We start from the raw sequence: 22,771 nt of genomic DNA, 5'->3' as shown, positions 1-22,771 counted from the left end.
CCATGTTTCGGTTTATGTCAGGAGGATCCTTGTTTAGGTTTATGTCAGGAGGATCCATGTTTAGGTTTATGTCAGGAGGATCCATGTTTAGGTTTATGTCAGGAGGCTCCATGTTTCGGGTCATGTCAGAAGGCTCCAAGTTTAGGCTCATGTCAGGAGGCTCCATGTTTCGGGTCATGTCAGAAGGCTCCATGTTTAGGTTCATGTCAGGAGGATCCATGTTTAGGTTCATGTCAGGAGGCTCCATGTTTAGGTTCATGTCAGTAGGCTCCTTGTTTAGGTTTATGTAAGGAGGATCCATGTTTAGGTTCATGTCAGGAGGCTCCATGTTTCGGGTCATGTCAGAAGGCTCCATGTGTAGGTTCATGTCAGGAGGCTCCATGTTTAGGTTCAAGTCAGGAGGCTCCATGTTTAGGGTCATGTCAGGAGGCTCCTTGTTTAGGTTCATGTCAGGAGGCTCCATGTTTAGGTTCATGTCAGGAGGCTCCTTGTTTAGGTTCATGTCAGAAGGCTCCATGTGTAGGTTCATGTCAGGAAGCTCCATGTTTAGGTTCATGTCAGGAGGCTCCATGTTTAGGTTCATGTCAGGAGGCTCCTTGTTTAGGTTTATGTCAGGAGGATCCATGTTTATGTTCATGTCAGGAGGCTCCATGTGTAGGTTCATGTCAGGAGGCTCCATGTTTAGGTTCATGTCAGAAGGCTCCATGTTTCGGGTCTTGCCAGGAGGTTCCTTGTTTAGGTTCATGTCAGGAGGATCCATGTTTCGGTTCATGTCAGGAGGCTCCATGTTTAGGTTCATGTCAGGAGGCTCCATGTTTAGGTTCATGTCAGGAGGATCCATGTTTTGGTTCATGTCAGGAGGCTCCATGTTTTGGGTCATGTCAGGAGGCTCCATGTTTAGGTTCATGTCAGGAGGCTCCATGTTTAGGTTTATGTCAGGAGGATTCATGTTCAGGTTAATGTCAGGAGACTCCATGTTTAGGTTCATGTCAGGAGGCTCCATGTTTAGGTTCATGTCAGGAGGATCCATGTTTCGGTTCATGTCAGGAGGCTCCATGTTTAGGTTTATGTCAGGAGACTCCATGTTTAGGTTTATGTCAGGAGGATCCATGTTTCGGTTCATGTCAGGAGACTCCATGTTTAGGTTCATGTCAGGAGGATCCATGTTTCGGTTCATGTCAGGAGGCTCCATGTTTAGGTTCATGTCAGGAGGATTCATGTTCAGGTTAATGTCAGGAGACTCCATGTTTATGTTCATGTCAGGAGACTCCATGTTTCGGTTCATGTCAGGAGGATCCATGTTTCGGTTCATGTCAGGAGGATTCATGTTCAGGTTCATGTCAGGAGACTCCATGTTTATGTTCATGTCAGGAGACTCCATGTTTCGGTTCATGTCAGTAGGATCCATGTTTCGGTTCATGTCAGGAGGATCCATGTTTCGGTTCATGTCAGGAGGATTCATGTTCAGGTTAATGTCAGGAGACTCCATGTTTATGTTCATGTCAGGAGACTCAATGTTTCGGTTCATGTCAGGAGGATCCATGTTTCGGTTCATGTCAGGAGGATTCATGTTCAGGTTCATGTCAGGAGACTCCATGTTTATGTTCATGTCAGGAGACTCCATGTTTCGGTTCATGTCAGGAGGATCCATGTTTCGGTTCATGTCAGGAGGATCCATGTTTCGGTTCATGTCAGGAGGATTCATGTTCAGGTTAATGTCAGGAGACTCCATGTTTATGTTCATGTCAGGAGACTCCATGTTTCGGTTCATGTCAGGAGACTCCATGTTTATGTTCATGTCAGGAGGATTCATGTTCAGGTTCATGTCAGGAGACTCCATGTTTATGTTCATGTCAGGAGGATTCATGTTCAGGTTCATGTCAGGAGACTCCATGTTTATGTTCATGTCAGGAGGATTCATGTTCAGGTTCATGTCAGGAGACTCCATGTTTATGTTCATGTCAGGAGGATTCATGTTCAGGTTAATGTCAGGAGACTCCATGTTTATGTTCATGTCAGGAGACTCCATGTTTCGGTTCATGTCAGGAGGATTCATGTTCAGGTTAATGTCAGGAGACTCCATGTTTATGTTCATGTCAGGAGACTCCATGTTTATGTTTATGTCAGGAGACTCCTTGCTCAGGTTCAAAGGAAAAAGCAAATACTGTACCTACTTTGGGGGGCTCAAACCTGGGCCCACTTTGACCCTCGGTAGACCCCCTTGCCTTCGACCCCTGGTTTTTTTCAATGCCGTGAACAAACTTGAGCTGCAACATACCAAGTATCATTTTAGTTTCAAAACCAAATATCAGCAATTATCAAAGAAGTTGCAGGTGTTTACGGCCTTCGCATAATTGTCCCCGAACGACATATAAGAGCAAAACGAGCTAAATAGAAGGAAGACATCAGGCGCGGAATGTATGAAAGGCGTGTAACAAACATGTTGCTGACACATGCCTGACCCTTAAACGCTGACAAACACATCTCTGTACGCACACAGGAAAACACGTGTAAACAGCAATTTACAAAGGGAGATTAACAGCCGTTTCGTTGTGCTCGTTTAAACAGCCGATTAGCCTGTGAGGATCCATGTTCCATGTTCCATGTTCTGCCCACATCTCCAACATTCAATTGCAATGACGCACTTGCATTGAATCAAAGGGCAACGGACAATTGTTTGAGGGGATTCAGCGCATTGCTCATTGTAGGTTGATCCCAGGTCACCTTGTTTTAGATTCAGCAGCCAATGAAAAGATTCCTTTGAGAGATCCATCCATCCCTCCTCCATGATTATCCATCCGTCCTTCATCATTATCCTTCATGAATTATCTGTCCTTCCTTCGAGATGATCCATTCCTCTTTCCAATCATCCATCCTTCGAGGTTATACATCCTTCCACTCATCCATCCCTCCTTCCACTCATACATCCCTCCTTCATGATTATCCATCCCTCCTTCCACTCATCCACCCCTCCTTCCATTCGTCCATCCCTCCTTCATGATTATCCATCCCTCCTTCATGGAAATATCATTTTAGGCAAGTTTGGTCACAATCCCATCAGCAGTTTAGGGGAAGAAGTTGCAAGTGTTTACAGACTGACAATGCACCATCCCGTAAGCTCCCTGGAACTATGTTCCACTGAGCTAAAAAGGAGTATATGACGATCCTTGAAAGTCTTGAACCTGTGTGTTGTCTTCTGCTCCTTGAAGATATAAGTCCTGCTCTCCATTTTCTTGTAGAAAAGCCCTGTTTTGTCAGTCTTGAACACCTATTCAGGTCCATACCCTTTTTACCTGCGATGCGTAGCATGCACACCCATTGGTCAGCCAGCTGCCAGACCCCACCCACATGTCACTTGACTCCACCCACGATGGCACCCAGATGACATAATATTGCCGCCATCTTGGGTTTCTGGTGGGCTGAAGACATCAGGCCTGGATTCCTTGCATCAGATTTCCATTGGCTTTGTTTGGGGTGAGTGTTAATCACCATGAGGGACCCCCAAACATGTGATCAATGCCCAATAAAAACTATTAGTAAAGTTTAATCGAGCCTGTCAGCACGTCCAGTCTGCACCTCCCTAAAAAAAAAGTGTGACGTAATTTTTGAACGGCCCCATATTAGTATTAAAGAATCCCTGAATGTGTGACAAATCAGTTCGTTCTGATAAAACCGTGGCGGAGGCCGACATGAATTGGAGGTGTCGACTTAATCTTTTAAGAGTTCATCAAGTGCATTTCCCAATCGTGCTATTCATCTTTTAAGATGGCTTTAAATGTGCATTTCTCAAATGGTCCATGACCGGATTCTGGAGAAGGCTGTGACCACAGCGCAGTCATTCTAGTTCTGTTATGACCTCCAGAAAGTCGGGCTTGAACGATTGGTGCGCAAGGTGGACTCACATGATACTCACGGTCGACCGACACCACACTCGTCCTGCCACTCAACTAGTCTCAAATCACTATTTTCACTGCTAATGGTCATAAACCTGATGGGATTTCTTCACACCAAATACCACTTGGTGAGGCTTGACGGTTCGGTGCCATACTGCATTTAAGGGTACAGTACACTGTTTATAAAGGTTGTTTTTAATTTTATTTTGTATACAAGATCGAGGCTCGTGAAAGAGCGAACATTAATCACACACAAAAAAAAATCAAACAGACACAAAGTATATAATAAGGGGAGCGGTAGACAAGATGGGGAGAGAAGGGGAAGCACACAAACGCAACATTTGAGAGCAGGGACATCGGGAGATCTGTGGGAAGGAGAGGGCTTGGGGGAGGAGGCATGGGAAGGGGGGGGGGAGGAGGCATGGGAAGGGGGGGGGGAGGCATGGGAAGGGGGGGGGGAAGAGGGTGGGAGAGGCAAAAACACAAGGATACTGCAAGGACTTCCAGGAAGGAAGTCGGTATTTCAAAAAAGTGAATCTGGGGTGAAATTAGCGGGGGTAGAAAAGATCAAGGTTTTGGATGGGGGAAGATAAGAGATGGTGGTGAACAGCTGTTTTAAAGACCTGGAGGGAGGAGTGGGATTGAAGAGAGTGAGGGAGTTTGTTCCAGGAACAGGTTGGGAACTTAGACTGAACTTTGACTCAAACGTTGGGAAAAATTTCACGTCGTCTCGACCAATCAAATTTGTCGCTTGCACTCTTCCGGCGGAGATCATAACACTACCATTGTACGAGCTACCTTGTCTCTGGTCCAGTCACTTGGAGGGTCTCTGGTCCAGTCACTTGGAGGGTGTTCTCCTGCTGTGTGAGGGTAATTCTAATTACGGATCATTAATCATTGTAATTGTAATTCCTTCAGGGTACACTTCCCAACTCATCGAGGAAAAATATAAACCTGTCGTTAAACTTTTTCTTTGTGTGTCCGCATAACAACTACGAGGACATTATTACAGCTATTGTGGCTGAAGCGTCAAGTTTGCATTAAGGTGTATCGCTTGGTGTACTTATTTATCAATCAAAGTAATAACCTTGTCGCTGCCATACCCACAATGCCATGCGCTTTTCTTCAGCAGAAAAGACACTTGGTAACGTTCAAACACTTCCTGGTTGTTGGACCTATTTTCATTCTTTATAATAAACTTGTAGAAAACCCGTCAAAAATGACAGGTTGGAACAGTTTATTCAACGGTGCAGTCTCGTCAGCGTGCCAAAGTCTGAAGCCTCGGCCTAGTGTCAGGTGTGCTTATATCTTCTTTATTTATTAGACATCCTACGGACGTAAATGAGCACTCTGTTTACTCTGCACATGTTGCACATCACGTGCAGCAAATTTCACATCCTGCGCTTTATATTTATTGGTATAAAAAAAAAAAAACGCTTCTGTACACCGCCCTTGAGGCTCAGTTTGCCAGCCACCGTCTACAAGTCAAATAGAGGAGACACAATTACTCTTTCAAGGAAAATGATTTTTCAGTTTGTTTTATCCTCAAAAATAGACCCTAATGAACATACATTCGTGTTAAAAGATTGGCATTTAAAACCTACCCTTATAAACGGAGACAGACATCTGTACAAACGCACAAACTGACTGTGATTTATATGGTAGATGAGTTTTGAATATTTTTGTGGCTATGTAGGGGAGGGGGGGGGGGGGGGATGCACTTAATTTCCCCCGCAATCTCAAGACTGCACTGGGTAAAGTGTCAATTTAATTGTTTGCATTAGTAAACTGTAAATTCTACTTCCTTGTCCATTTATCCTGTGTTATTTTCCCTTCGTGTATACCCTCAATACGCCTGGTGTTGGCTTAGCAGTTAGGGTGCTGGCTTGGGATTCTAGAATCCTGAGTTCAAATCCCGGTTGGTCGTTCAATTAACACCAGGTGGGGTTGACTCAGCCTATCATCCAAATTAGCAAAGTCGGTCTGCGACAGATTCCCACCGTGGCTGCCACCAAAGCAGTCCGAGCAACGGCAACGACACTATCGTGATTGGTACAAAGAAATCAGATGCAGAATTGAAAGATGTCGAAGAGGCCTTACCTTGTCAGACGTGTGAATGAGTCATGAGAACTATTTTGATGCATTCCCATTGTTTGTATGATAATTGTATTGAATATGGTTAAAATCATTAATGCATTTGCTTCTTGAAATTAATGTTAAATATAAGAATTGTATTGAGTATTGCTTAAAATAATTGCTTTAATCCATTATATTTTATTACCCTCGCCAGAGAGGGTATTGCATTTGAGTCCGTTTGTTTGTCTGTCTGTCTGTCTGTACAGAATAAATATGATTTTCTCTGCAACTGTCGGTCCGATTGACAGGAAATTTTCACCATAGGTGCAACTCCACCCGCATAATTTTTAAATGATAATTATGACGTCATAGGTCACGTGGTTCGGCCACCATCTTGGAAAAACCGAAAAACTTTGCACCTCGTTATCTCCAAAAGCGCTGAATAGAAAAAAATTGAGACGTGGCTCATTGTAAAGAACTCTCCATGGGGAATAAAATATGTTAATGATGATGTCATAGGTGCTTCCATTATGACGGCATAATTCGACAAGTAAAAAACTTCATCCAATCAAGATGAAATTTCTTGAGCACCACGTCGGTACAAACTGGTGAAGGGAAAAAATTAATGATGACGTCATCGGTCACGTGGTTCGGCCGCCATCTTGGAAAAACCAAAAAACGTTGCACCTCTATATCTCCGAAAGGGCTGAATAGAAAAAATTGAGACATGGCTCATTGTAAAGAACTCTCCATGGGGAATAAAATATGTTAATGATGATGTCATAGGTGCTTCCATTATGACGGCATAATTCGACAAGTAAAAAACTTCATCCGATCAAGATTAAATTTATTGAGCTTAATCTAGGAATAAATTAGTTTAGAAAAAAAAAAGATGACATCGGTCACGTGCTTCGGCCGCCATATTTGTTTTAACACAAAAGCCTTTAAAAAAACCACTGAAAATACATCCTGGCGAGGGTTTGCAATCTGATTGCTCTTTTTCTTGTTGTAAATGTTTTCGCAATTTGGCAGATAGAAGAAAATGGTGGAGAAGGATCAAACGGAAGCTGGAATCGTGACGGAAAGCGCCCAACATCTAGCCTGACAGCGGAAACGGTGGAGTGCCGCCGTTCGGGCCTTAAGCAGCATAGCGCCAGAAAGATAAATAAAATTAAATAAATATAGAACACCAACCATGATTTCAGATCAACTTTAGCCAAATCACAGCTTCACCTCCAGCAGTCTGAACTGTTGCCACGTTGCAAAGAAAATAAATAAATAAACTTTTCACTGCACGAGAAACTTCAAACGCATCACCACGATTAGACACAAAGGAGAATTTGTTCATAGCATAAAAAAATGAAATTTTATTTACACATTTTCTACAGTTCCAGATACACTTTTTATGTAAATGCCAACATGCTGTGTGAAAGTTACAAATCAGACCGTGCAGACGGACACAAAGCAAACAAAACATACAGAGAAGATAAGGGGAAATAAAATAATAAAATAATAACATGCTGGCTTATCAATTTCGAAACAAATAAACCTCTCATGAGGTTGCTGATTAAAGTGAGGATTATGTACAAGGATCTTCAAGATCAAAACATGAGAAACAAAAAAACATGATGGGCTTGAGTAAAAAGATGAGGAAGTGACACCGATGACCTTTTAACACACTCGGTGCCAGATTGTGTGCTTGGGAAAACTACATTTCCAGCTCTCCGTCTAAGTGTCAACAACGTGCAGTTCTACGGCGCCGCAATAGATGAGGGTGTAGAGCGAGCTGCAATCGGGATGGGTTGGTGGTGGTGGTGGAAAGAGGAGGAGGTGAGGGAGCAATAAATATCATTTTACATCTCAGATATATTCAATTTGTGAATCAAAGAATGAGGTTGAAGTTCCACAACTTTGCCGTAACAAAACAGTCGAAAAACAAGGCCGTTTCAAACTACGCAAAAATTTACCCGATTCTATCCATTGCGGATTTGACATCCTCGTATCAAAACATTCTTACATTGTACTGTAATACATTTTTAAAATTTGCCAAAACCCCCCCCGAGGATTTATGGAGTGGCGGCTGCGCCTTCTCCACGATCGGCTGCCATGCCCGTAACATCGCAAGTGGGCAGAAGTAGGCAAGTCGCAAGTGGGCAAAAGCTCTCTCCAAGAGAATTACCATGAGACTTGGTGAAAACACGTTTGTCGTTTCCTTTTTGCATATAATGATGCGAAGAGTACAATTACAATAATAATAATAATAATAATAATAATAATAGCAAGTTCAAATGATTCAAATTTTTTGAAATTTCACTTTTGTTTCCTTCTAATATACAGGGGGAGTAGAAATGGAACATTCCACCGGATCGCTCTGCGTTATAACGGAACATTTCCCTGAGGGATATACAGTATATCTATTAATTATATATATATATATATATATATATATATATATATATATATATATATATATATATATATATATATATATATATATATATATATATATATATATACATATATATACATACACACACACACATATGTGACAAAACAGATTGGACACCTTTATTTAATTTGCCATCACAGTGGGTGCAATTTTCAATCCGAATCAGATTGCTGCAGCAAACGTCACAGACCAAGGATCATACCAATCAAATCCATCCCAGAACCACAATGACCTCCGAACTTGTATTCACACCCATAAAACTGTCATGCTGTAAATGGGGTCGTTTCACTGAGTGTTGACGCACTTGTTTTAATTCGCCTTCACACGCTCCATCGCACGGCGATGTCTGTTGTGCATCTTCAGATGCGTCGTCAGGTCGGACCTGCGACTGAAACCTTTGTCACATTCTTTGCACTTGAATCGTTTCTCGGCAGAATGGCACCCCTGGTGGACGGTCAGCACGGACTTGCGACAAAACGATTTCCCACATTCGGTGCACTCATAAGGCCTTTCACCAGTGTGAGACCTGATGTGCTCCAACAGGCCCAATCGCTGAACAAAAGTTTTACCGCATTCCATGCACTCGAACTGTCGTCCACCGAAGTGAATCGTCCTGTGGCTCGCCAGGCCCGATTTATTGCTGAAGGCCTTACCGCATTGCTCGCAACTGAAGGGCTTCTCGCCTGTGTGCAACCGCTGATGGACCACCAAGCCGGATTTCTTGTTGAAAGCCTTGCCGCATTCCTCGCACTTGTGAGGCCTTTCGTCCGTGTGCAGCCTCCGATGTACCATGAGGTCTGGTTTCCATCGAAAAGCTTTGTCGCACTCGGGGCACTTGTGCGGTCTGGCATTCTGGCCGACGATGTGACACCTCATGTGTTGAGTGAGGTTCGATTTGGACATGAAAGCCTTGTCGCACTCTTTGCAAGAAAATGGCCTTTCGCCACTGTGGATCTTGGTGTGAGATTTCAGGTGAGATTTACGCATGAACGCCTTGCCGCACTCCTTGCATTCGAAGGGTCGCTCCCCAGTATGAGACTGGATGTGTGCCAACAGGCCGGATTTTTGGTGGAACGCTTTGCCACATTGTTTGCAAGCGAACGGCCGTTCGCCGATGTGAAACTTTTGATGGGTCACCAGGCCGGATCTCACGTGAAAACCCTTATCACATATGTCACACTTAAACGGCCGCTCATCAAAGTGAAACTTTTTATGGACCACGAGACCTGACTTTTGATGAAAAGCTTTACCGCACTGTTCACACTTGTAAGGACGCTCGCCCGTATGATACCTCATGTGGGCACCCAAACTGGATTTGTTTAAGAATCCTTTTCCGCATTCCGTGCACTGGTGAGGCCTCGAACGGAGGATGCCTGTGTGAAATTCGGAATGTTGCTTGAGATTGGCCTTGCGTGTGAAATTCTTACCGCACACGTCGCACTTAAAGGGTCTTTTACCTGTGTGGCAATTCATGTGCATCAGCAAACGAGACCTGTTCTTACAAACCTTTCCGCATACATTGCATTGGTGTTTATTTTTCACATTAGATTTTGTGTCCTCGACGAGCACCATTACTGTCTGTGTCGGCTGCTTGTCCATGGGCTTGGAATAGGGGTGGCAAGTCCGGACGTCCTCAGCAATGCTCGAGCTTGGGCTGCCGGTATCTGTGCAGTTCAACCGTACCTCCAACTCTGAACAAAGGAAGAACATGCGATGAAAAAAGAAAAGAAAAGCAAACCCACAATATTTACAGAACACGACTTTAAACGTAAAAGGTCAGAAGTAGTGTCCGAAGGCAAAGGCTAAGATCTGAAGTCATGGTCAAAAGGGAAAGCTTCCCTCCGGGTGTTTGCGTGCAGGGCGTTGGGGGTGTTTGCCCGGAGGAGGTAGAAATAACCCCGACATCCAAAATCTTTCACTTGGGGTCATTTGAAGTGTCCGTTAGAATTGTCCGAGAACACAATTTCAAAGTAGCAACCTTCCTCCCTCTCAACCCGCCCCCCCTCCCTCCCACCAATCCCACGCTTTTACAGCACCACCAAGAAATACATACCCACTGGTGCAGAACATGCCCCCCTTGTAATTTTGCTGGAAGAAGCTGGCAGGATAGCCTAGGCCTAATAGTTATGTGCAAATACATGTAAGCTGTCTAGCATGGGTTCAAATCCTGACCCTGCTATAAACCATCTTCCCGGTTTTTCACACACAGGGCGATTCATCAATGTGTGCATTGTCCCTCGGATGGACATTAAACTAGGCAGCCCATCTGCCAGCATTAGTAGTCCTTGAGCCAACCGGCCATATTTTGAAGTGAATGCTCCGGCGGGGGGAGTAATTCTCATTATGATTTTCCATTAGACCAATGTCTCAAGTGTCAGAAAAGGTGTGATGCACATCTGAGAACGGTAGCTTAGTGCCCGGATGGACGCCATCTTTGAAACCACCCAGCTCGAAAATGCCCATTTGGTGGGGTACATTGTTGCACGTGTATCTGGACTTCTATACTAGCTATCGATGTGCGGTTGACGACTAAATATACGTCCGATGTGTACCGTCTAAATAAAAAATAATATGAAGCATTTTGTTTTAGATTAATTATTATAAAAATCAATTATCGAAAAAAAATCATATATTTTTCAATATTTTATTATTAGACTTGTACTTTTTTTAGTGAAACAACACTGGTATGATTTTCCAAATTATGCATTGTGCTACACCGTTTATCTGTCTATAAAAATAACTCAAAAACTAAAACATATCATCCACCACGAGTGTACACAAAAAATATATGAAAAGGCATGCACTTTCCACAAACCGAAACTATGTCAGTTGGAATTTCCCGCCGATAATCAACCCACAGAACCCAGTGCCGAAAGTGACGTCAGTCTATTCTATATCTATATTCTATATTCTATATCTCAGTCTGAGATTTGTTGCGGTGACCTGATTAATTTCTGAGGGGGGGGGGGGGGGGGGGTGGGTGGCTTAAGAACTAAAAGTGAACATGTTAGATGGCGCCACATACAACTCTATTATAGAGTTGTATTGTGGCGCCATCTAACATGTTCACTGACTTGGATGAGTATGTCTATGTAAGCTGGCGAGCTTTTCGGATATCGGAGTAATCTAACGTCAGTCTTTTTGTTCTTTCAGCTGAGATGGCCGGTGTCGAGGCGAAACGGGCGAAGATTGAACCTGAGTCCGGAACGTGCATCCTGTGCAGCAAGAAGTCGCCACTCTCTGAACTAAGCAAGGCAGCGGGCAACAGTTCTTGGAAGACATTGTGTGACGCAGCCGCAGTTAGAAACTTTTATCCAATTCTAAAGCTAGTCCAAGAAGGCGCAGTTGAACTTCCTAATATTCCAATATTATACCATAGGGCTTGTAGATCAGACTTCACTCACAAAAACCACCTAGCTACTTTGACCAATGCAGCTAGAAGTTCTTCAGTTGATACTGGCGATGCGGTGCGACGGCGATCATCACGGGAAGAGACAGGATCAACTTCAACGGTCTACGATGATAAATGCATTTTTTGCCAGCGTGCTTCAAAATTCATAAAAGGCAGTCGTACCCGTGAAACAGTTGTCTTGGCTGTTGAACTTCGAGCAGATAAGACAATAAGAGATGCTGCGACAGCTCGCAATGATGAGAGAGTTTTGGCATTGACTACACGAGATATGGTTGCAGCTGAGGCTCACTACCACTTCTCCTGCTATAGAAACTACACACGGCCCCAAAAACCTCAAGTAGAAACTGACATTGAAGATAATATCGAGAAAAAAGAAATGATACGATGTATATTCAATTTCATTCGCACTGACTTGTTCTTGAACCCGAGGATTGTTCCAATAGTTGATGTTGCAACAGATATCCTGTCTTCAGATACATTTTCAGTTGATGTTCGTGACTCCATCAAGAAGAATCTGCAGCGCACATTACAAAGAGAGTTTGGAGAATCGCTCATCTTCTTCAATGTGAAACACCGTGTATACTTGATGCCCGATAATCTGACAAAGCGAGAGATTGCTGCAGAGTGCGTAAACCTGAAAGCAGAAGTGAAAGCATTTGAACGAACGGACGGTGAAAGTAACATTGTGCGTGCAGCTACTTCACTGCGACACCAGATCAAAGATGCTCATTACAATGAACGTTGGCCGCCTCAGCCAGCAGAACTCACTTCAGATTACGTGAAGATACCAGATTCTCTTCGTGTATTTCTGCATACTTTGATTTGCGGGAGTGGGGGTAGCTCTGCGCGTGCCGACACACTGGTATGGTCGATGGCTCAAGATATCATCAATGCTGTACACCGGGGTACCATCAGAACATCGAAGCATGTCCTACTTCCGTGGGTCATGAAAACGCTCACCGGTAATACAGAGGTCATCAGAATATTGAATCGACTCGGGCACGGATGTTCGTACACAGTTCTGGAAGAAATCGAGACAGCGCTATGCATAGACAAATTAGCAAGTGTGGAGAAAGATACAGTACCACTTCCGTCACATGTGCACCCTTCGGTCCCGACTGTATTAGCATTCGATAACATCGACAGGCTAGAGGAATCGCTGAGTGGTGGCGGAACATCGCATCGCGTCAACGGTATCATCGTCCAACCGAAGTCGCAGTCGTGTTTGCCGCCCCAACCTCCATCGGCAGTATCCAAAGCAGATAAGAAGCGATCTATCCCGTCATCCAGCGATTTAGTTCCAATATACAGCGGTGGGAAACGAGAGGGCCCACCTGCAATCAAGCCTGCAGATCTTTCTGACACTCTTGCAGGCGCAACATCCCTTGCGCAGCGCCGAAATCACGTATGGATTATGACTCGCATGCTGGAACCATGCGACCAGACAATCAGTTCGTGGACTGGTTTCAACATCATGACTAGAGATCGTGTTCAGGTGACGGAAGATGTAGTTGGCTACCTGCCGGACTATAAACGCGCCTTTCACAGATATGGCAACAGTGCAAGAAATCCTCAGAGAAGCTCTGAACATCATGTCATCACTTCAGCTTGAGCGTGAAAGGGTCAATGAAAAAAACGAACAAAGCTGCACTTGCGAAACACATGGAAGGTCTTGTGGAACCAGCCGAGAACGTTGACAAGCGAAGTGCAACAATAATTGATGCGATGGCTCTCATACAAAAGATGCATGGCGAGAACGACACGTTCGAAGAACTATCTGACCGCATCCTTGCTGCAGCGCTTCACGCTGGTCAAGGCAGTGAGCGCATCGATGTTGTCTTTGACACATACACAGAAGAATCCATCAAAGCAGCTGAGCGTGTGAACCGCGGTTCAAATGAAGGCATCAGTTTCAGCGAGATCAGACCCGCACACAAAATCATGAACTGGCGGCGTCTCCTTGCTTGCAGCCAGACAAAGGAGAAACTGGTTGTGTTTCTGGCGGAGTCGTGGAAACATGAAACAAATCGCGAAAAGCTAGGCAACAGAACACTGTATGTCACCTGTGGTGAAAAATGTCTGGTACTGACCCGCGATAGGTGGAAGTTGGTGTAAGCACTCGAATGTAGCCACGAGGAAGCAGACACGCGTATGTTTCTCCACGCAAAGCACGCCGCTACCCACTACAAGACGATCATCTTAGTGGCAGATGACACCGACGTTCTGATCATCAGTCTTCATCTCAGCAGAACCATCGATAGTCAGCTCTTCATCAGACGAGGAACAAAGGTTCGAGTCAGAATGATCGACGTTGGAAAGTTGGCTGCGGTATTAGGGTCTGGAGTTTGCAGTGCATTGCCAGGGCTTCATGCATGGAGCGGGTGTGACACTGTGAGTGCTCTGGCTAGCCAAGGAAAGATAAAGGCTTTGAAGCTTGTGCAAGCGAATGAGCTGTATCTTCAAGCATTCACAGATCTGGGATCTTCGTGGAATGTACCAACAGACGTCTTCAATAGCATTCAGGCCTTCACGTGTCAGCTGTACGCCAAGAACACGAAGATCGTCGGTGTTAATTCGCTCCGTTATCACATGTTCTGTGCAAAGAAGGGCCAGATCGAATCTGGACAATTGCCGCCTTGTGAAGACTCCTTGATGCAGCATACGCTTAGGGCCAACTATCAGGCGGCTATCTGGCGACGCAGCCTTGAAAACCTACCAGACGTCCCAACACCATCAGCAGGACATGGTTGGGAACTCGATGATGGCGGTTCGCTCACAATCCGATGGATGGCGGGTCTACCAGCTCCAGATGTCGTCTTGAATCTCATCTCATGCACATGCAGAAGGACGTGTCGACCGTCAGATTGCTCCTGCATACTGAATGGGTTGAAGTGCACTGTTGTGTGTAAGCTGCAGGGATGCTCCAACATGGTGCAGGATGATGCTATTGTGGCTCAGGATGCCAATGACTCTGATGGCGACTCTGATGATTAACTTTGTGTGCACTGTATATTGTATAGCATATGTTGTTCTCTATTATAATGCAGGCCAAATTGCCTGAAAATCTTTATAGACAGATAAACGGTTTAGCAAAATGTATAATTTGGAAGATCATACCGGTGTTATTTGACTAAAACATGACATGTTCAATGATACCTCCGCTTGCTTATTAGGAATATACATCGTATGGTGTTAAAATCAGCTCCATACGTCTTTCCAAACTCTAGTAATGAATAATTAATATAATTGGCGGCCATTTTGAAATCCAAGATGGCCACCAAAGTGCAGATTTCCTATGTAACAATTTCCGCCTGCTTATTAGATATCGTATGGTGTTAAAATCCTCTCCGTACGACATTCCTAACTTGCGTTATCGTCAGAATAGATAATGCCAGCGGCGGCCTAAGTCATTTTATGCCTCTTTACATTTATTTGTTGTAAACTCGTGGTGGATGATATGTTTTAGTTTTTGAGTTATTTTTATAGACAGATAAACGGTGTAGCACAATGCATAATTTGGAAAATCATACCAGTGTTGTTTCACTAAAAAAAGTACAAGTCTAATAATAAAATATTGAAAAATATATGATTTTTTTTCGATAATTGATTTTTATAATAATTAATCTAAAACAAAATGCTTCATATTATTTTTTATTTAGACGGTACACATCGGACGTATATTTAGTCGTCAACCGCACATCGATAGCTAGTATAGAAGTCCAGATACACGTGCAACAATGTACCCCACCAAATGGGCATTTTCGAGCTGGGTGGTTTCAAAGATGGCGTCCATCCGGGCACTAAGCTACCGTTCTCAGATGTCCATCACACCTTTTCTGACACTTGAGACATTGGTCTAATGGAAAATCATAATGAGAATTACTCCCCCCGCCGGAGCATTACTTTTGGTCTGGCTCAAGGACTATAGTTGGTGAATGTTGAAGATCCGACGGTGTCCTACACAAAGAGCAGGTGAGCTGTTGCTGGCATCATGAAGAATTTCCAAATTCCTTCCCTAACCTAAAGGAGGCACTGCATCGGCAGCACAGCCGCATCCTCTTGAGAAATGATGCTAACCCGCAGCCACGTGCTGCATACAAACGTCAAATAAAGCTGTGTTGATGGACAGCACCATGAGTAGTGATACACTGACAAAAAATAAAAGGAAATTTATGTTTCAACCAATCTCACCTGTTTCGAAAGGATAGAGTCCTCCTTCATCTTCTAATTCCTCCATATCATTTGCAAACTCCAGCTTGAAATTGCGATCGATCACCTCCTCGTAGTTATGGCTTGGCACATTGTAAGCTTAAAAAAAGAGGAATAAAAAGAAGAAACTTACAAAAAGCCTCTTAACATTATTATGAGAGCACATAGAAACTAGAACGGCACTCGGTACTGCACATACCTTCACCAGACTGACCAGTTTACGACTTTACATTTTGTATCCGACCGATAGGCCGGATCTGCATTCGGACCTGCACCAAAATCAAGTCGTCTTGTTCTTGTCACCTACCCAACTCATTTTTATTTTTATTTTTTTTTGTATACAAGATCGAGGCTCGTGAAAGAGCGAACATTAATCACACAGAAAGACAAACAGACACACAAAACAAATAACATCGGGAGCGGTAGACAAGATGGGGAGAGAGGGGGAAGGACACAAACACAACATTTGAGAGCAGGGACCGAGAGACATGGAGACATCGAGAGAACTGTGGGAGGGAGAGGGCTTTGGGGGGAAGGCATGGGAAGGGGGGGGGGGGTGGGAGAGGTATAAAACGTATGGACACTGCCAAGACTTCCAGGAAAGAAGTTGGAATTTCAAACAAGGTGGATCTGGGGTGAATTAGTGGGGGTAGAAAAGATCAAGGTTTTGGATGGGGGAAGATAAGAGATGGTGGTGAACAGCTGTTTTGAAGACCTGGAGGGAGTGTGATTGAAGTGAGTATGGGAGTTTGTTCCAGAGGCGGGAGAAAAGAGGAATGAAAGAGTGAAGGTGAGCAGAGAGCCGAGATTTCGGCAGTTTAACCATCAGAGGGTGGCTGGCAGATCTTGTGCGACCTGTAGGAATATTTGGGGGACAGAGCACAGAGAGAGCTGGGGGAGCAAGGCCGGAGAGGAGTCGGTAGAAGACAGAAAGACCACCTACCTGCCTGCGGTGAGTGAGTGAAAGGCCCTCAGAGATAGCTTCATCGCAGGAGATTCCAATGATTCTGAAAGCTTTGGATTCAACAGCGTGAAGCCGAGCCAGGTGTGAGGCAGGAGCACCAGCCCATAGGGGAGAACAGTATTCCATTGAGCTGCGGATGAAAGCCTTGTATGTGGTGAGGAGCTCAGGTGTGCCTAGGAAGGACTTCGCACGACGGAGGATGCCCAGTCGGCGACTGGCTTTGGAGGCCAGCTTGGAAATGTGGTTTTCCCAAGAAAGATCATGGCAGATGGTGAGACCCAAAAGCTTGAGCGACAGAACTTCTTGGAGAGGATTGTTGAGAAAGTATATGGGAGGGTTGTCCAGTCGATCTTTTCGGAGAGACATAGTAAGAGTGTGAGATTTGTCAGGATTGAAAGACATGTTCCACATGTTTGACCAGTCTGTGATTTTGTCCAGGTCTTCAGAGAGTGAGGAGGCTGCAGACTGCCGATCTGAGGGAAGAGGAATGGAGCGTCAGAGAGTGGAGTCATCAGCAAAGAGATACAGAGGATTTTCCAGAGAGTCGGAGAGATCATTGATAAAGACCAGAAAAAGCACAGGGCCCAGCACACTGCCTTGGGGAACTCCAGCCTGAACGGGAAGGGGAGATGAGAGAAATCCATTCAGGGCCACACGTTGACTACGACCAGAGAGGAAGTCCACAAGCCATGCATGGAGATTTCCATGGATACCATAGGAGGAGAGTTTGGTGAGCAGAGCTGGGTGCCAGACCGTATCAAAGGCACGTGATATGTCAAGGGAGACAGCTCTGATTTCCTGTTTGGCATTGAGGACCTCCATCCATTGTTGAGACAGCAGAAGCAGCATGTCCAGAGTAGAGTGACCTGGTCTGAAACCAAATTGATGATCAGAGATCAAGCCATTGGAGAAGAGGAAAGATTTCATATCCGAAGCAATGATGGATTCCATGACTTTGCTGATAATTGGGAGCAGGCTGATTGGTCTGTAGTTGCAAGGATCTGTTTTTGCACCTTTTTTGTGTAAAGCGGTAATGTTTGCTGATTTCCAGGATTTTTTTTTTTTTTTTTTTTTTTTTTTTTTTTGTATACAAGATCGAGGCTCGTGAAAGAGCGAACATTAATCACACAGAAAGACAAACAGACACATAAAACAAATAACATCGGGAGCGGTAGACAAGATGGGGAGAGAGGGGGAAGGACACAAACACAACATTTGAGAGCAGGGACCGAGAGACATGGAGACATCGAGAGATCTGTGGGAGGGAGAGGGCTTTGGGGGGGAGGCATGTGAAGGGGGGGAGGCATGTGAAGGGGGGGGGGGGGTGGGAGAGGTATAAACATATGGACACTGCCAGGATTTCCAGGAAATAAGTTGGATGATCCCCAGGATGCTGGCAGATGACCTTGAGCAAAAGATAGGGTGAAAAGAACAGAGAGAGGGTGAGATAGAGCGGCAGAGCAGGATTTTATCCACCTAGATTTGCCATAACTGGTCCACAACCTTTTGAGATATTGTGCTGTGTATCGTTTTTGACCCCATCTCCAAATGATGAAGAACCACTTAAAAATTATTGTATCTGGATCCAGATCTTTACAGAAATCAAATCAATTTGTCCTTGTCACACACCCAACCTCTTTGCCAAGTTTTGTCCGAATCTGTCCACAACTATTTTGAGATATGATCACAGACAGACAAACAGGCAGGGGTGAAAACACGACGTCCATCTACTTTCGGTGGCGCAGTTAACGAGACCAAAGTCGATGGCGCGCCATCGCGAATCCCCAAGCTTCACACTGAGAGCGAAGGTGAAAGATGGCAAAAACTTCCATTTTGACACGTGACCTCAAGTCCCCACCCTATGTGGCATGAACCCAAGGGTCAAATCAAATAAATTGGTACATAATTCATGCGTCTCCTAATCTTGATTACATATGCAAACTTTCATTAAATAATGTTTTACAATGCGTACGTAATTGCATTTTTTGTTTTTTTGACTTTTTGACCATGGGGTGGGGCCAAAATTGATACTTATCTTGCACCTTTGTGCCATGTAGTGATCATATCGACCACGTTTGGTGAATTTTTTTGCACAACAGTTTAGGAGGAGATACCATGACGGACGAATGGACAGACAGACAGAGGGAGCAAATTACAAAATCCCCACCGTTTTTTTTTCTTCTAAAAGCGTGAGGATAATAATCGTACCAAATTCTGGCATTGTGGGTAGAGTGTCCGCTCTGAGTCTGGGTGGTCGGCCATTTCATTCCGACCCATCATGCCAATGACTTTAAAAATAGTACTTGTCGCTTCTTCGCTCAATACTCAGTATTTCAAGATAGAGAACGGACAAACCTGATGGGCCGGATATGCATCTGGACCATTCGTCCTTGTCACACGTCAAAAATCTACTCGGCTTGTTCTTGTTACCCACCCAACCTGTCCAAGTTTTGTCAAAATCCATGTACAACTTTTTAAGATATCCCGCTCACAGACGGAGGTGAAAACTATCTCCGTTCACCTTCGGTGGCGGGGGTAATAAAAGGCAATACCAATTATTTGCCCCACTTGGGCTGGCAGGATACCCTTCTAAAGGTACGCACACCCACCCCTGAGCCGTCAAACCCGATGCACTAATGAACTGTCATCCTGGTATTTCGCAACTGGGTGCCATCCCTAGGATGGACATTAAGCCGGGCATCCCATCTGCCTGCATTAGTTTGTGGACGTTAAAGATCCCACGGTGTCTTTCATGCAGAGTAGGCCAGCAACGAGAAATAAATTACAAATTCCTGATCTAATTCACAGAGGGCACTGCATCAGCAGCAATGCTGTGCCCACTGAGAGAACTGGTCGTAACGAACGACGATGAGTGGTGCTCAAATAAAATGTTGAGACGATCTATCACTGACACCCAGAGATCAGAGTATTACTATCTAACAGAAAGATATCAAGGTTCACCACATATCATCCTTTACCTTGCTCCCAGTGCAACCTCTGTTCCTCTTCAGAAGTTTCAGGCTCCGATTTTATAGTGATGAGAAAACCTGAGCAAGAGATGACAAGATGATGAGGCTGGGAATTATTGGGATCAGTAACACGATGAGGAATGAAAAGCAGGTCGTCAAAATCATGAGCTGGTCAAACACACAGAATACACGTTTCAATTCAGATAAGTATCACACTCACTCCCCAAAAGGACCAAAAGGCAACCCCCCACCCATCTATACTTTCCAAACAATCCTCTTAAGGAAGTTCAGTGATTTAAACTCCTGGGGTCTCACAACCAGCCATGATCTTTCTTGGGCAAACCACATTGCAAAGGTGGCCGGACAAAGCCAGCTGCCGACTGGGCATCCGACATCACACAAATTCCTTCCTTGGCACACCTGTACTCCTATTCACCTATAAGGCCTTCATCCACAGCTTTATGGAGTACTGCTCTCCCCTGTGGGCTGGTGCACCTGCCGCACACTGAGCTCAGCTTCACGCTGTGGAAACCAAGGCTTTTACAATCATTGGTATCTCCCGCGATGAAACTGATTCTGAGGGTCTCTGTCTCTGTCCCTGTCCCTGTCTTGCTCACCACAGGCAGGTTGGTGGTCTTTGTCTTCTACCGACTCCTCTCCAGCCTAGCTCCCCCAGCTCTGTCTGTGCTCTGTCCCCCAAATATTACTGCAGAACGCAAAGATCTGCCAGAAACCCTCTTCTGGTTAAACTTCCAAAATCAAGACTCTCTGCTCAATCAAGATTCTCTACTACATTCCTCATTTTTCCCACCTCTGCAACAAACTCCCACACTCTCTTCAATCCCACTCATCCCTCCAGGTCTTCAAAACAGCTGTTCACCACCATCTCATATCTTCCCCCATCCAAAACCTTGATCTTTTCGACCTCCCATTAATCCACCACAAACCCACCTACTTCAAATTCCCCATTTGCTTTCCTGAAAACCCTTGTAGTGTCCATCGTGCTTTATCCCATGTACCCCCATCGCAGCCGTCTCTCTTCCACAGATCTCCTGATGTCCCTGTTCCCTACTGTTGTTGTCCCTCCCCCATCTACTCCTGATGACCCTCCCCCATCTACTCCAGGATTGCAAGCGTTTTTCCAGTAACCCTCCACTGGTTGAACTTCAAAACTCCAGGATGACTGCACACACCAACACTTTTGTTGCTTGCTTCTCGGACGTGAAGACGAGCCAGAAACGCAGACAGACCCGTCAGCAACGTACTCACCTTGCCCATTCACCACAAGCTCGAGGCCTTCATTCAAAGTCTGAGTCTGTCCTGCATCCGACTCTGTGGGTGCTTCATCCACCATCTCCGTACCAGGGTCCGAGTTCACTGCCTCGACCGTTTCTGTATAAGAACGAAACACAATCTCGACACCAAACAAACATACAATTTTTTTGATCAGGGTGCTCGAGGTACATACGTGTATTACATCACACAAACCAATGAAACAGCAAGTAAAACATTTATAATGTTACATTATTCTTTCACTTTTCATGAACATTTCCATGCAGTTTCATGATGCATGGATGATGCAACCTCGACCTTCTCACTCTCAACACATGTGAACTCAACCCTATGTGTTAAACACACAATGGCTTCGCCGAGTCTTGCCAGCTCAATTCAATGAAGTATGTCCTCCTGTGCCTCAAACAGCAGCAATGCTGCTCTGCAACCACAGCTCATCACCACTTAATATGAGGTGAACAAGATGGTGTGGCTATTTTCAAGCTATGAACCCAACTCTGCCGTGAGTGAGCATCTCTGACGAAGTGAAAAAAGTCAGAAAAGTCAAAGTTGAACACAGGATGGAAGAGACAGGTCATCGAATGAGGTATGCTAACCGCCATGGGAAGCAAGGACAAGCCCTTTGTTGAGGAAGATGAGACCTCCGTGATCAAGACCCTAACGACTCGTGACTTCACAATAAAGACCATAACCCGAATGACTCGAGCCCTCATGATAAAGACCATAAAACCTAATGACTCGAGCCTTCACGATGAAAACCATAACACCACAAGCCTTCACAATAAAGACCATAACCCCAATGACTCGAGCCTTCATGATAAAGACCACACACCAGAACGACTCGAGCCTTCACAATTAAGACCATAACGCCACAAGCCTTCACGATGAAGACCATAACCCAAATGAATCAAGCCTTCACGATGAAGACCAAATCCTAATGACACGAGCCTTCACGATGAAGACCATAACCCAAATGACTTGAGCCTTCACGATGAAGACCAAACCCCAATGACACGAGCCTTCACGATGCAGACCAAACCCAAATCGCACGAGCCTTCACGATGATGACCAAACCCCAATCGCACGAGCCTTCACGATGAAGACCAAACCCCAATGACACGAGCCTTCACGATGAAGACCAAACCCCAATCGCACGAGCCTTCACGATGAAGACCAAACCCCAATGACACGAGCCTTCACGATGCAGACCAAACCCCAATCGCACGAGCCTTCACGATGAAGACCAAACCCCAATGACACGAGCCTTCACGATGAAGACCAAACCCCAATCGCACAAGCCTTCACGATGAAGACCAAACCCCAATGACACGAGCCTTCACGATGAAGACCAAACCCCAATGACACGAGCCTTCAAGATGAAGACCTTAACAACCTTTGGCTCCATGCTTCAGACCCGAACAACACTAAGCTTTCTTGATCAACACCCCAGCATTAGCTTTTATGATTAACATCCTAACAACACTGGCTTTCATGATTAACATCCTA

The 22,771-nt window shown here is 44.8% G+C and overlaps 1 protein-coding gene across 7 annotated transcripts in view; it reads right to left on the bottom strand.

The window, feature by feature from the left end:
• Positions 1–8,449: 8,449 nt before the first annotated feature.
• Positions 8,450–22,771, bottom strand: part of LOC137427873 (uncharacterized) — a 54,064-nt gene continuing 39,742 nt past the window's right edge. For all 7 annotated transcript variants that reach the window (XM_078777700.1, XM_068117665.2, XM_078777701.1 and 4 more), the window contains 4 exons: positions 21,242–21,364; positions 19,982–20,050; positions 16,022–16,138; positions 8,450–10,109 (listed from right to left, as the gene is read on the bottom strand). In XM_078777700.1, coding sequence (XP_078633826.1) covers positions 8,728–10,109; positions 16,022–16,138; positions 19,982–20,050; positions 21,242–21,364 — 1,691 coding nt within the window. In that variant the 3' untranslated portion in view covers positions 8,450–8,727. The remainder of the gene's footprint in view (positions 10,110–16,021; positions 16,139–19,981; positions 20,051–21,241; positions 21,365–22,771) is intronic.

Source organism: Myxine glutinosa, chromosome 5 (assembly GCF_964187855.1).
Source record: "Myxine glutinosa chromosome 5, kmMyxGlut1.1, whole genome shotgun sequence".
Taxonomy (NCBI): domain Eukaryota; kingdom Metazoa; phylum Chordata; class Myxini; order Myxiniformes; family Myxinidae; genus Myxine; species Myxine glutinosa.
This window is presented reverse-complemented; position numbering and strand designations above follow the sequence as displayed.